Raw genomic sequence first — 15622 nt, 5'->3', positions numbered from 1 at the left:
GGAGCATGTCCCCCTGGAAGAGGCTTCAGCCCAGATGGTCCCCCAACGTCCTCCCCAGAGCTCCATGCGGTGGGGGTTGTTTTCACAGATCAGTAAGGCGTGGGCTGCGGAGGATTCCCCACTGCACCTCCAGCACTGAGAACCCTTTGGTCAATAGTCTTATGTAACAAGCAGGGAGTGTGGTTTTGTCCGGGAACAAAATGCCCTGGGGGTTGGTCAGTGATGGTCATTCCCAGTGTGTCCTCTTGGTAGTAAGGGTTCGGACAGTGTTGACATTGTTTTAGCTGGGGATTAAGAGATTAAGCATCTAAGAGATAAGTGAAGCATGAGGTGATCAGCAAAGTTAGAAATATCAGGATATACGCTGCAGGATTAGCTTCAAAAGCTCGGAAAACCCTGACCAATTTGCACTGACAAGTTTACAAGAGACTCAAAACCCAACTATTTGGTTCAGGGTGACTTCAATTCATGGCAGGATTATTCCAACCGCATTAAACTGAAACAAATTTGTAGTAGTCAACCAAAATTTAAAAAAAGATGCCCATCTGTGATTCAAAACCGATGACTCGCCTCATTGTTTGTTATTTACCCACAAATAAACTGACTGGGAAAGACTGTAAACAAGGTGAACACAACTCTTCCAAACATAACTTGAACAGCATCGAACAGACAGATTTCTAATCCGTGTGGAAAGTAGAGGAGAAAGCGCATTCATAACAACCACTCAAAAATAAACAGTAAATTATAGTAGGGGCACTGGGTTTTACCAGGGGAAAAAAAGCTTATTTGACAGAAGATTATATTACAGAATAATTCAAAGGTACTGTAATATGGATCTCATGGGACTGGTAATACTGTATATTTCTTTAGATGTTTCCAATATGAACACAGGTTTTATTTCTATTTGGCCAGTACCTTAAATCATACATGATTTCCCTCAGAGGATTAAAAAGGTTTTATTGAAGTATTATGTCGATGTTTTCCAGAAGGCTGATGTTTCCACTTACCTCTGCAGTCATGCGATGAGTGTCACCCAGGAAGAGAAGGTTCAGGGCTTCTTCCTCATTGGCTGACTGCTGAATGGACAGATTCCTGAGTTGAATATTCTGCTCAGGGTCATGCATGATCGTTACCGTACTGAAAAAAAACAGACGAATCAGAAAATAATCAGACACAGACAGAGACAGTTATGTCAGAATACAACGATATCCTGAGCTTGGACATTTTCGATAGACATTGATTTATTTTGTATGTTTTGTTAGTCATCCTTTAAATGATCCACAATGAAAGGCAGGGCAATCTATACTGCTAAACCTAGGATGACAATGCACACCTTAACCAGTGCTCAGTCCCAAAACAAGCCCCGTGTGCGGCTCTCTCTGTTGGACACATGTTGTCCATCCGTCTGGAGGGTGGGAATCAGAGTGGTAATAAACAGGGCTCACTTCATGAAGGGTTCAGCTCACTCAGACGGGCAAAATATTCATGGGATTGGGCTGCAATCCTTTGTTGCTACTGGCTTCTGATGTCAACTAAGATACCCCCCCCCCCCCCCCCCCCACTGGAGAACAGCTGTGAGTAGATCTCTTTTTGTCCCCCTTCTCACGTGATGGGAAAACCTTTAAAATGACCTTCAAAATGTACATTTCCGTATCAAAATGAGAGACAACGAGTCAGGGTGGGAAATCAAGGGGAATCTGTGGGTGTCAATGCAGGACACATGGTGTGTGTGATGCTGCCATACGTCCAGTCAGACCTCCCAAGCGCTCCCGCCGACGTGCAGACAGGGAGAAGGCCTGGAAAACATCTTCAAAACATCTCCACCACATGCTGAGGGAGAGGGCCTTCGATAGTCTCAATAGAGTGCCGGAGCCCGGCCGCTTGATCTAGTTGTTTTGCACAACACTGTATATTGATGCATTGTTTCTATTATTTTTGTGTCTTCCATTTGAAAGCCAAATGCTGCGGGCCTAATAGAAGGAAAAGCCGGACGGGGGGGAGAAATAAATAAATGAAAACGCTAGAGAGAGGTGAAACAGACGGACAGGGAAATGCCAGATTTGACAGATGCCACAGCTTCTCCTTGAATCAGCAAGCGTGGCCACAACATGGTCAACAACGGGCCCCGTCTATTTCCAGAAGACTGTCATTTGTGGGAATGGAAGCCTCAGGCTCAATCTGTCGCATAAGGAGAGAAGCAACTTTAGAATTTAAAAATAAATAAAAATCGAGGTTATAAGTTGTGATGGGGACATGAAAAAAAACAAAAAAAAAACGCTTTCAATCCAAAATCTAATTTCAGAAGATTGCAAATATAACCCAGAAAAGGGGAGAGGCCGAGGTTGGGAGGACAAGAGGAACCAAAAGGTGGATGTAAAGAAGAAAGAACGAAAATAACAAAAAAAACAAATGAACGAAAGAAAGGAACGCACAGGGTTGGAAAAACAACAGACACACACATGAAGAAACCCAGCAGAAAGTGCTCTGAAGGAAGGCAGTCGTTGATGGCCACAATAAAGGCTTCCGTTCACAATCAGCTAGCTAGCTGTCCGCTGTCCGGTGGCAGAGGCTGCTGCCGGGGTTGACCGCAGCCACTGATGTCCCAACGCCATGATTATGTCAACGGGCAGTCAGCAGCCCTACGGTAAATACCAGCAGTGCGGCCTCCCTGTTTGACCACACAGCAACGCCTGTGCCATGTAGCCCAGCCCCTGACCTGCTCAGGGATAGGGCTACAGGAATACAGTGGAAGAATGGGGCCAGCAGTGATTTTTCTGTGATTGATATATGTCACATTGTAATGTATAGACATGGTTATACTGGCAAAGGCTAATATAGTGAAAAATACTAAATGGAGATAAAAAGTGAAAATAGAAAAGCATAATAAAATACTGACGGTAGGTCCTCTAGTCTGCATGCTTCAAGTTGGCGGTCCAGAAGGTCGTAGCACACATTGTTGTATATCTCCAGGTAGGAGATGTGGGTGGTGTAGACCATGGTGCTGTCCTATAAGGATGGGGACATTCATTTACAGTGTATTCAAACTAAAGCTAATACTACAGTCCTCCATGCGAGTGTCGGCTAAGCTCAGGATGAAGAGTGGGTTGACTTAAACAGGAAGGTTTCTGGTTCGATCCCCGCCTCATCCCAGCTGATTGTCGGGGTGTCCCTGAGCAAGACACCCTTACTGCTCCAGACTGGGCTGGCTGTCGCCTTGCATGGTTGACTCCACCGTGTGTCTGTTTATATATATTTATTGCACGGCTCTTCTCAATGCTGTAGAATGCTCCGTTCACTTGCATGGGCCTTCCCGACTTCCGGCGGTCAATTATTTTTTGATAATTGACCGTTACTAAGCATATAATGGCCGCTGTCTAGGAAAGTGGATTATTTGCCTCTGATTCACGTCTTTCGTATCACTCCGCAAGTAGTCCGGTAACTTATCAACCCCAGCGTATTCGGGTGCTAAGCGACGTCAATGTCTTTGGCAAACTATTTCTCTGCTGATCAACACTACGAATGGTAACAAATATATTGTAAAAAAACACACGAGTGAAGTTATTTTTTAGTTTTGACAAGTAGCTGTGTAATAAGCGGGATAATGTATAGAACGTCGCCGGTCATTATCGAAAATAAGCCCCTTCAGCGCGCAGCAAGACACCTCCGGTTCGCGTTGGTGCCCGGTTCGCCCTGTCGGGGCTTATTTTCCCGATAATGACCGGCGTTCTATAGATTATCCCTTACATATGTGTGTCTAAAATCAGCATGGTTGACTTTGTCGTATATATGTGATTACTTTTTTGTAAGTGGCTTTCGATATAGCATCTGCTAAATGTAAGTATTATGGGTCACTTTCATGCTAAGCAAATACTAGTAAAAATCTGTTATTGCAGTAAAGTTTGTGTTACATTACTTGAATGGAAAGAAGCAAAAGGAACAGTAGAAGTAACCTCAGAGTATTTTGAGAAAGGTGACTTTATTAAGGTATAAATCCAACTATTTTAGACACACAGCACAACATCAACCAGATAATAAATTAAACCATTTCCTCAAACGTCATATAAAGCTTTGTGCAGCATGTGGCAAACAGCTGCAGCGCACGCACATCAAATAGGATTCCCAGCTCTTTTCTTTTTCTCCCCATTGTCTAGAATATTGGTCTTTCAGACTCACCGAGCAATAGTTTGGCAACAGAGCACCTGGATGCTGCACAAACAGCAGGAGTTTTTGGAACAGAAGAACATAAGTTGTTTTTCGGGTAGTGTGCTTGGTTGGCTCCACCTCACCTTATTTGGTCTGCTCAATGAATAATGTATATATTGTGAGGTTGGGGGGTAAGTTTGATCATGTTCAGATCTTCTGAATGGAGAGAAGCTCTGCAAGAGCTCTCTCCGAGTACATGATTCATATTTTACAGTCCTGTGAGTCCGACACATCATTCTTGGAAGATTCCTCACTGTGAAGATGCAGTGTTGAAATCACAGGAGGGTTTATTAATCGGAAACCCATGTTATTTTTAACGTGCCATGTTAACGTGCCACAATAATCCAGACAACACGAAAACAAAAAACAGCCACACCTAGCTTCGGGGTGCTGACCTGAATGATGTGCTGGTACAGGTAGGAGAGCGTGCGGGGTATAATCCCACGGTCGCTGTAGCGCCTAGCCCCTCCGGTGATGGTGAATGTTTTCCCACTGTTCGTCTGGCCGTAGGCAAAGATGGTGCCGTTGTAGCCGGCCAACACTCTGACAGAGAGGAACACACGCATAAGACACACAAACAAATAGAACAAAAGAATATGGGCTGTGGAAAAAATAAAACATTGTTTTGAAAGCTACAGAGCAATGTTGTTGTTTTTTCTTCCACAGTGAACAAGAATAGTAAATATCTTGGAATATCTGGAATGAACCAGATGAACTTGACTCTGGTCCTCTTGAAGTTCCGCCTCCACATACACACTTCGTGGTGTGCTGAGCATTCAGTGCAACTGCCAGGCTAGTAGTCAACATGCTATGTCAAGCAGAAGCCTCTAACAATGTTATTATTGTATCTGCGTCTGTATCTAGTATACAACAAGATGTACTATATGGTGTAATAAAAAAATAAAAAAACATTGTGCCATTGAAGCACCACACGGCCTTCTCTGAGCACCGTATGTCAGAGAGGTGAGCAACCTTCGGAGATAGAGGCACAATACACTCTTACCATACTAGATGTCACAGGAGAAACATACTGTAGAACCATCGTGCTGCCAACGTGGGGTGGTGTTGATGCTCGATAAGCGCGATTGGCCGCTTTAAGGTCGCCTCTCTTTATTGAAAGGGGTCGGCCTTGCTCAGGAGGTAGAGTGAGGTAACCCATAACCAGAAGGTTGCTAGTTCGATTCTAGGCTCCTCCTAACGGCTCCTGATGAGCTGGATGTCGCCTATCATAGCTGGTGTGTAATTGTGTGTGTGAAACGTCTGCTAAATGCCCTAAAATGTAAAGGGAAGCATACCTGCTTGTTTCTCTCTCTCGCCAATTTCAATCAAACAGATATCATCTCCTTGTATTCTTCATGACTTCTCTCTCACTCACACACACACACACACACACACACACACACGATCACACGATCACACGTTCCAGGGTTATTTCTAATGCAACGTGGATCAACCAACCCAGTAGTTGAGTGGTGCGCGGCTTTCCCCTTATTCTGCGCCGTGCTATTCCACACCCCGCCTGCACATGGGTGTAGCAGGGAAACCAAACGACTCCTGTCAGATTGGATAAAAAGGCGTGTTTTCCTGACTTGAAGGGCCGTCTGACAGCCACTTAATCTGCGCCATGAGTCACGGCGGTGACTCGCAGTGCCAGTGGAGTAGCCATGGAGTCAGTGTTTAGCTTTAATGTCAACGCTAATGATGCGGCCTGGACATGGGCCGCTCGGGCCGGGGCGTTTCCCAATGCTTGTTCCTGTTTACACATCAGCCTTCCTGGAGACTGGAAAACGCTTGGTCAAGGGTACCGGAGCAGATTTTTGGTTTCAAGAATTATCGGTTATGCGTGTGGTGTGCGTGTGTGTGTGTGTGTGTGTGGTGGAGGAAAACAAGTCCAGCCTAAAAGTTTTTTCTGGTCGGAATCAAATAAAAGAAAAGTTTAGAAAGTCCCTAAAGGTTGCTGTGACAACAACCTTGGTTGGCCAATGTCGCTTGTAAGAGAAAGCCCTGACCTCCACATGAACAGAATTGAAGGTACATGTTCCTTTTCCGACATTTCCCAGTGAAACAGAGCTACGTTTAACAAGAAAAGTTTAACAAGAAAGACGTTGATTCAAGTCAAACTCCAGATTCAGGCATTGTGTGAAGTAAGCATTGCAATTGAAGCGTTGAACTCTTCCAGTCTAATTATTTGGGGAGGTTGTTGAATAGGTTTGGGGGGACTCAAAGAGGTATGTGGAACCCTTTCTGACCTCCATTTGTTATCTATTGATATCTATGATAGATATTTGATATATCTATATCTATGTTTTTCCAACATTATGAGCTGACAGGCGTAATGTTGGTTACACCAAAGTGAACAGACGACTTTCTGCCTCACAGACTTATGAAGGCTGATACCATGACAGTCAAAATGCTGTTATTAAAAATGATTACTGACTAGACTCTGAATGTTTCTTGACAACGGGGGCTTTAGGAAAATCATTGTCTGTCAATCCAATTTGGATTCTGGTTTGATAACTGCAACCCAAATTTTGCTACCGTCATTGGTACAATTCCAATATCAACAAAGGCAGAATTACACCATGAAATCAAACGATGACGGGAAACCAGTACTGGTTCTTGTATAATTTTGCCGAATGTAAACACAAACTGAAATGCCTTTGATAATCCCCAAACCCTTTGCGGCAAGGACACAGGGCCTGGGGGACAGGCCTATTGCTTTCATTTTCTTTGAAAGAAACATTCCAGTAGGAAACAGGATCTGAACACCCAGAATAACTCTGCCCGTGCTTTGGATAATCGAGGCTAGATTACTTCTGCGTTATGTAAACCTACATCCTTCAAAAGGATGCAAGGACCTGACATGTAATTAAGTAATGTTAAACTATCTCTCTCTCGCATCTTCCTGACTGCATAAAGCACCTGTACCCCTTCAGGGCTATGGACAACGTAGTCAAAATCAAAGAACCACAAGATCAAGATAAATGACAATGCTAAACTGTGACTACAGGTCTTCATGTGCACCATCTGCTACAACAAATAGGTTGCCTCGCCTGTTCAAAAAAGGCTGACTTTGCAAAGATCACAGAGATCATAAGATAGCAAAGCAGACTGAGTCAGGTCAAAGTCGTCCTAATCCTCCTAAGACAGTTGATTTAGAAACATCTCACAATGTTTATATATATATATATCCCGTAATAGCAATGATAGTGCATATAGTCTGTGGGGTCTGATACAAAAAGTCCATATAGTGATGGGGGGGGGGGGGGGTCATTATACAGATACATTGACCCAGGAAGAGAGAGGGAAAAAAAATTAAAAAAAAACATTGGGAGAATCAAAAGCACTGTTTGATCACAGGAAATTCCAAGTTAAATTCCCCCCCCTTCTTGGCTGTGTTTCTCCCTTTCGGAAGTAAGTCTTAATTTAGACTAACCTCTGGGCAGGGGCAAACCTTCGTCAAGCACCAAGACAGCACTCATCTTCGCTGGGATGGGAGTGGAAACCGAGTGTGAACTGCGGTCAAACCATGAAAATCTTGCATCATTAAATCCACTTCGGTGGATTGGTGCCACAGTGAGGCCTTGTGGATGGTCAGTATGTGATTGTTCAAAAGTGTAAAAAAAGAACCTGACGAGTTTGGGGTTAGAAACCGGTGAGAAGGGAACTTCCCTGACCCAGATGTTTCATTGAGCTGATTCAACTACTCCATATGGCGCTGTTGAATCACGACAAGCATGGGTAGAAACCATAAGCTCGACCTGTTGAGCTACAGGACAAGACTGTGTACTAGGACTAGCACACAGCATGTGGTGCCCCATTGCCTAGCCCGGTAAGCAGCAGCTGTACTGAGACGAGATGGCAGAGTGTGCCACCCCAGACGCATGCCCAGTCCACTTAGTGGTTTTAACTGTCGAAAGCGGGGGCCAACAACAATAAAATCACTGACTCCTTCCATTTCCACTTTACAGTAAGCTCAAGCTTTACTGTCTTCCCATCACCCGGGAAGGCCTGTACAACATGTGTGGCCTTGCCCTAGGCCAACACTGACAGAGGACCAATGGATGTGTGTCAGAGATTGGGGAGTTTGTGGGCAAAAGGCACTTTGAGGTACCCTGGAAATCCAGACTTCTCGCGAGAGCACAATTTGAATTTGCTCAGCGAGTCACTCTGGGAACGAGCAATATACTAACTCCCCGATTCCCCTGGCCCAGAACATTAACCAATCACATCGGTGTGTCTGATATAGGCGGGCCAAAAGCGTTGCTGTTTTACCAACCGGATAATACGACAAGAGTCTTATCTATTGGTTAGCTCCGCTGGTCTGGATACGTCACCCCTTGTATTCTTCTGATTGGTCGTAGTGTTATCCAATTACGTGTAGTGATATTTTCAAATGCATGCTTGGTGCCTCCTCTCGAGTTGGGCCATTTCCATTACTCGTTGCCAGACCCTACAGCTTTCTAGATGTGGGTCTGGATTTCCAGGCTAACATTGAGGTACAAATCAAATGAAAAACAAAAGACATCCAAACGTTACCTGTCTGCCACTGGCTGAGCAATGGATTCAAAGATCTCCTCTTGACCAGCAGTTTGATCAAACACCCTCCGGAACCTAGATGTCAAATTAAAGAGGGACAGCCATCACACACAGACACAACTGAACTGACTTGACTGTTTAATGTATTTGTGAGCAGTTCCTTATAATAATTCACTACTTCATTGTAGCCAGCCAATTAAAGCCAAACCAAACCCCTTGTTTGAGCTAGACTATCAAATTTAAGAAGAAAATGGTATTCAGGACTTCAGGCCGTCCAGGATTCTGCTCTCTTGCCCAAGACACTCCCACTTAATAAAATGATGGAGGGGGGGGGGGGGGTGTAGCCATAATGTTTGATCTACGTAACCCGGTAACCATAAACGGCCAATAACAGGTAACTCATGCAATAGTATGGTTTGAACCCATAGAGGGTAAACATCACAACTTGAGACCACATAACATCTTATGTTTTTTTTTCCTTTATTGACTTTAGGCATTCAAGTCTAGATTTGAAACAGAATCAAGCCATAGCTCCTACAAAGTAACTCACCACATAACTTTTCATCTAAAATAAGTTGTTTAAGAGGTGAGTTTACTATGGGGTAGGGGTCCCCTGTGACACGCCCCTTCAATTCAGTTTCAATGAGCCGAGGAGAGGTAGGTAGAATCAAAGCTTCCTCCTGCAGGTACCCGGGTAACCATATCGACCAATCAGATGTCATGCATGCAAATTGTACGTGTTTGACCTAAAGAGAGTCCCCCCCCCGTTGCAAACACGTGTGTTTTTGGGGTTGGGTTCTCTTTAATGGATTTCCCTCGATGCCATGAAGAAAATGACATATAGCTTACTCCCATCATTTTACTTTGTGAACCATGAACATAGTGTTTAACTGAAACACATGTTGCTGGTTTAGCTCCAATGTCAAACAGCATTAACCACAGAACAAGAACACAGAGCACGGCTCCATTGCCACTCCTAAGTGGGAGAGGAACACTTTAGTCATTCTGCCCTTAAAGGCCAGTCACACCCTGCAATGTATTATTCCACCACAGCAGAAGATGAGAAGAAGGATGGAAGTAGAAAATTGTTAAATGTGGACATTTTATTTTCGATAGCATAGGGACACACGGGAACCTCTGGCTGACTATTTTTAAAGGGCATGTGGCTTTTCCGAGGGCCCTCTGTGTCCACTGCGTCTGACTTCCTGGCTGTGTGAACGTAGGGCTGTGTGGCAGGGGCCCTGCCCAGTGAACGTCTGCAGGGTTCACCACCAGCCTCCAACAGATGTTCTGGCCTCTCTATGACAGGCTCGCTGGATGAATTATTCATGGGAAAGAGAACTTACGCAACCACTACCATTTCAGTTTGCTACACACCACCTTCCTTGGGGCGAAAACGTGTCCATAACCACCAAACTTATTTTTTGCAAAGCTGTGTATTTTTTTTTTTTTTTTACAAGACCTTGTAGCGCTTGTAGCGCTTTTTTTTTTACAAGCGCTACAAGCCAATTTTTGGCAAACTTATCCTGGACTCTGTGTTTCAAAAAGCTGTATTGGGAGTGAGAGCGAGTAGACCAAAACAAAACTGCTGTAAAATAAACAGACCTGAATTTGTAGTTCTCCAGTTTGTTGTTAACGTAACCATCCACCAGGTCTTTGGGTACCACAAATTCCACAGAAGCACCTGCTGCCTCGTCATTGTTCACAGAGTACACCTGAGGGAGCCAGAGAGAATAGCCAGACATAGAGACTAAAGCCATCTTTACATAATGCTTTTCCCTCTAAATAATGCATCCATACGCAAATCATTTGTTTTGCATGTTATGCAAGACCATTTCAAATTAATATAAATACATGTGCAGTCACTGTTAGATGATGCTGTTATGATACAATATGTATGCCTGAATAACGTTGGTTTAATCCTATTCGGACTGAGAATGTGCAGCACATGGATGTTTATTTAGCAGTGAACAGACATCATTAATTCTACTTTTGCAAAGTGGTGGATAAATTGTATTGCAGCAAGGAATGCATGTATGTGGAAATAGTGCATGTGTATGTTTGTGTGTGTATCTGCGGTGTATCTGGGAGTATAGATAGATTCTTGTTGACCAAAGAATGGAGAAAAGAGTTATATTGTGGGTGCAATTGCATGGTGGCCACCAGGGCTATATATCACTGCAACCTCAACTAGCCGAAATATGGTAGTCAATAGACCTTGACACAGGGCTGGATGTTTGTGGATATAGACTTCTTTCAGAAGTATTTTTGACCTTGACACAGGGCTGGATGTTTGTGGATATAGACTTCTTTCAGAAGTATTTATAAAATATATTAAAAAATGAATACATTTTTTAATACAGCTACTTGTGCTGTGTCCCATGGCACGCAGCCTATATCTTCCCTATGTGGGAAATTTCTATATTGTGTGCATATGTATGTGTATCATGTTTGTTTGTATGTAGTCAAATTCCTGGTATGTGTGCATACTTGGCCAATAAAGCTGATTCTGATTCTGATTCTAATTTATCATAACTTAAAAAAGTGAATGAAAAGTGTTATTGAGCGCACGGCAGACAAGCCCCGCAAATGACCTCCACTCAACAGGGCCCTTACCATTCCTCTGGGAGTAAGAAAACAAACGACATGAATCATGATACAGAATCAATACTTTCACTTCACCACAAACGGTGGAGAAGAGGTTGGGCATTATTGAACCCTCCTATCTGTCATGTTTGGCCTGGAAACATATGTTCAGACATATGTTTACGATTTCAGAGAGCACTGATAAGAACACACAACCCCCCTCCATACACAACATCGCTTATAACGCTCATACACAATAACTACAAAAAAAACTATCATCAAGTGGGCGTGAGTCGTAACCATGGCGATAACACGCCCCCTCTCGTTAACGCTCAGCCAAAAACGCATTTTTATTCACATAGTGTCCGGATGCCATCTGAATCAGTGGCATCTGGCATCAGATGGCATCTGATATGTTATCGTCAGGAACTGAATAACAGGGGGGACGTCACCACCTCAGGGCGCTCACCTGCTGTGCATCCCTACGACTTCTGAACATTGAGCGACTGAGCGTGGCAATGGGAGGCATGCAGCGAACTAAACGCTATTAAGGGGGGCGGCATGTGGGGATGTAGAGCGGGTTGACCAGAAGGTTGCTGGTTCGATCCCCGGGTCCTCCTAGTTGAGTGTCGAGGTGTCCCTGAGCAAGACACCTCACCCTCCCTGCTCCAGACGAGCTGGCTGTCGCCGTGCATGGTTGACTCCGCCGTCGGTGTGTGGATGTGTGCATGAATGGGTGAGTGTGAGGCAACAGCGCTTTGAGTGACCACTGGTTAGAAAGGCGCTGTATAAATGCAGTCCATTTACCATTAACCAATAAAAGTGTTACCGTCATGGATTGTTCACACGTGTTAATGTTGACTATTTGTAGAGAGGTGGAGGTGTTTCAAACTATGCGACCACGTTGGCCCCACTCTTACCTTACTTGTTTCCTCCCGGGTGGGTTTCACACGAGCAAATATCTGTATCGTCTCTTTCACCGTTCCTTTTTCTGCCATGCCGGCCATCGGATCAGAGATTTGGGATACTAAACAGTCGAATTGATGTTGTTAACCATGCTAGGTTTGAATCATTGAGCAGCGGCAAGGTTGTTTTGTTGGACGCTGTTGCTAGGAGGCGGGTCACGTGGCCCATAGGACCGTGTTACTCTTTGTGCATGTGCGTGCACGCATGTGTGTGTGTGTGTGTGTGTGTGTGTGTGTGTGTGTGTGTGTGTGTGTGTGTGTGTGTGTGTGTGTGTGTGTGTGTGTGTGTGTGTGTGTGTGTTTATACATGCATGATGATATATGCTTGTATAAAGTGTGTTCGACAGTCAGTAAGCTCATGCATGTGCACGGCTGTGCATAAGCGTGTGAGTGTGTGTGCGTTTCTGTACATGCAAGTGGTTGTGTGTGTGTGTGTGTGTGTGTGTGTGTGTGTGTGTGTGTGTGTGTGTGTGTGTGCGCGTGTGTGCGTGTGTGCGTGTGTGCGTGTGTGTGTGTGTGTGTGTGTGTGTGTGAGTGTGTTTATACATGCATGATGATCTGTACTTGTAGAAAGTGTGTTCGACAGTTAGTAAGCTTATTTATGTAGGTCACAGTATTTCTATTTTGTGTTGATATAAGACTCAGGTGTTTGAGAATAGCTTCCAGCAAGACAAGGTCATAGCAGGTTCAGTGACAGTTGTGACTCATAGAGTCATAGAGCTCATAGACTAAAGAGCTCAAAGCACTGCAGGCACTTCCCACACATGCAAAGTCAATAATGCTTACTCATAATGTAAACGGGTGCAACCTCTCTTAATATTCAGAAGACAAAGGGAACAAACATTGATGGACAAAAGAATATCGAACAAGTTGTGAAAGCAAGTTTTCACAGGCTATCAATTTCACTTGAAGCTAATTACCAACTGTCTAAAACATTTATGAGCAAGCTAGAACCCTTGCCATTAAAAAACATTCATATTTAATTCCATTTTTTAAACAGGGACAGGAGATGCCCCAAGCTCCAGCAAATGGCAGGCCATGGTTATGTCCCAAGAAAGCGTCTGCTCACCCTAGGTTTGTAGCGGGAAAAGTAATGATGTAATTAAACTTTCTACACTGGCAAACATATTCAAATACTTGATTTAGTATTAGTATTAAGTAAAATGACCTAATCAGCATCACCTTCCTGACCTCATCATGAACTCATGTGTCCTTCACCCATGAGGTCACCATGTGGATCATCCAGTTCTGCCTTTTGCTATCCTTCCATTGTTAATCATTTAAAAAATAATAATTGTGTGTAGCTTATCATGACGAAGCCTTTTAGTAAAAACCAATACAGAGTACTTTGAGGAAGATTAAGTATAAAGTAGAACATTTGCTTTATAATATAATAATACAAGTCCCCTTATATAATTAAACAGTAGGTTCAGTAGGCCTACAGTAAGCACCTGAAAATCATAGCAGTTCAAAAAAGTTTCTTGTAACAGTCAAACAGTACTTGAGCCAAAGTATTTGTTGATTGTGCCATGATCTTTTCAAGGATGAGGCTTCAGTTGAGTTTACCGTTTATTCAAGTAAGATAGAAAGCACCGTCTGGCAAGTGGCTACAGTAGGTCTAAGCATGTGAACAGGGAGATTCAAACCACTCGTCTAATGAGCCACTCCAATTGTCCACCGATCTAGGGTGTGTGTGCGTATTTATACAGGTGGCTCCTCCTCTGGTAGGAGCTGTGTATTTCCACAGCTTAGACTGAGAGTTGTCTGCCATATCTGGTGATATGATGATGATATCTTGGTAATGTTCTGCGTATTTAGCTGGCCGTGCCTATGGTATCGTGGAATCTGGCCCTGTAACAGTTTGACCTAAGGCAAGGCGAAAGGTGCCATGTTTTGACATAGGCAACCCTGTGTTCAGCAGATTACGCAAATGTGTTAGATCATTTGTATGTCTCAGTAATAGTCAGGACTCCTATCACTACAGGGGGGGGCTGGGGCACCCAACGGTGGTTGTTATCAGCCTGTGGCTATAACGTGTGGTGCTCAGTTTCATAATCTATTTGGCCCGTTGTCTAAGGTCACGCTAACTCTGTGAGTGCAACTAGAGATGTGTGTGGGATATCTTCACAATAGCTTCGGTGGATTGCTATTGTATGGGATAGCACAAGCCTTGTAAAGTGTGTTGAACAGGGTTCACTCATATTGGTCTAAGAAGGCCTAGGCAAATATAGACTCCCAGGAATGCTGGGGGGGGTGGGGGTCTTGTAGAGTCACTTACCAGCCTGCAATCACCACAACCTCCCCACCCTCCACCCTGTGATCATCCAGGCAGCCGTTTTAATCTTTCTTTCTTTCTTTGGCCCACTTTGGTCTCTCACCAATTTGATGACACTCGTCATGATTCATGTCTAATAGGTCTTGAATCCCTCTGTAGAAAATGTCATTGAGTGATGGCCGCAAAGGCAATTAGGGGTTATGTAATGGGTAGGTTTTATATTTATATATATAAGACATACTTCTCCTATAGGATTGATACAAAGCTATAGGAAAAAATAGATCCACCTTTGCCTCTATAGTGCAGAGTGATCTGTTATTTTACCAAATTGCTACTTTTCTGTGTGTTGCCCTAACTGTGTTGTTCCCTCTCTCTTTCATTTCAGTGAGTTCCCCACTGTTTCTGGTATCCAACCTGAAGTATGTTAGCAGCCCAAATATAACCTACCAGGAGGCCTAACTCAGTCTTCCAGTAAGTATATGTTTTAACCAGTGTTACTTTTTTGGAATGGTGCATGTTTTTTTATATTTTCCTATATATGTGTGTGTGTGTGTGTGTGTGTGTGTGTGTGTGTGTGTGTGTGTGTGTGTGTGTGTGTGTGTTTTGTCTATGTAAAATGGTTGTAGTGTATGCTTGTGTGCGGTCTTACCTTTGTGCCTCAAAGTGGATAATTTGATTTAAGTGTGAGAGAAATTACATGCAAATGCATATAATAAGACTTATACGAGTGTGTGGCTCAAACTATATTGCCCACGTATGTATATGTGTGTGCGGATGTGGTCAGTTGTGGGTGGCTGTGTGGTTTTCATAATTGAAAAGAGGTCAGTTCCTTATTTGAATATGTGAAACATGAACAAAATGTGAAATGTAATTCAAAATTTAAAAAGAACAATAGTCCATACATGACAATAATAATTCTGTGTTTTTCACATCTCACAAAGCATTTAAGATCTGTTGAACCAGCTCCTCTTCTCTCCATGTGTCGCCTGATGCCCTCAAGCCTTGTTGCTGCGCTACGCAAACATTTTCAGAATTTATCGAATTAGAAGGGGAA

The 15622-nt window shown here is 43.6% G+C and overlaps 1 protein-coding gene across 1 annotated transcript in view; it reads right to left on the bottom strand.

The window, feature by feature from the left end:
- kif6 (kinesin family member 6) overlaps positions 1–12335 on the bottom strand; it is a gene marked incomplete at both ends in the record, with an annotated part of 56316 nt that extends 43981 nt beyond the window's left edge. The window contains 6 exons of the mRNA XM_084481694.1: positions 1008–1137; positions 2897–3006; positions 4599–4746; positions 8743–8817; positions 10348–10457; positions 12249–12335. Of these exons, the coding sequence (XP_084337820.1) occupies positions 1008–1137; positions 2897–3006; positions 4599–4746; positions 8743–8817; positions 10348–10457; positions 12249–12335 (660 nt within the window). The remainder of the gene's footprint in view (positions 1–1007; positions 1138–2896; positions 3007–4598; positions 4747–8742; positions 8818–10347; positions 10458–12248) is intronic.
- Positions 12336–15622: the final 3287 nt, after the last annotated feature.

The sequence above is a fragment of the Micromesistius poutassou genome (assembly GCF_964030765.1).
Source record: "Micromesistius poutassou genome assembly, chromosome: 17".
In the NCBI taxonomy this organism is placed as follows: Eukaryota; Metazoa; Chordata; class Actinopteri; order Gadiformes; family Gadidae; genus Micromesistius; species Micromesistius poutassou.
This window is presented reverse-complemented; position numbering and strand designations above follow the sequence as displayed.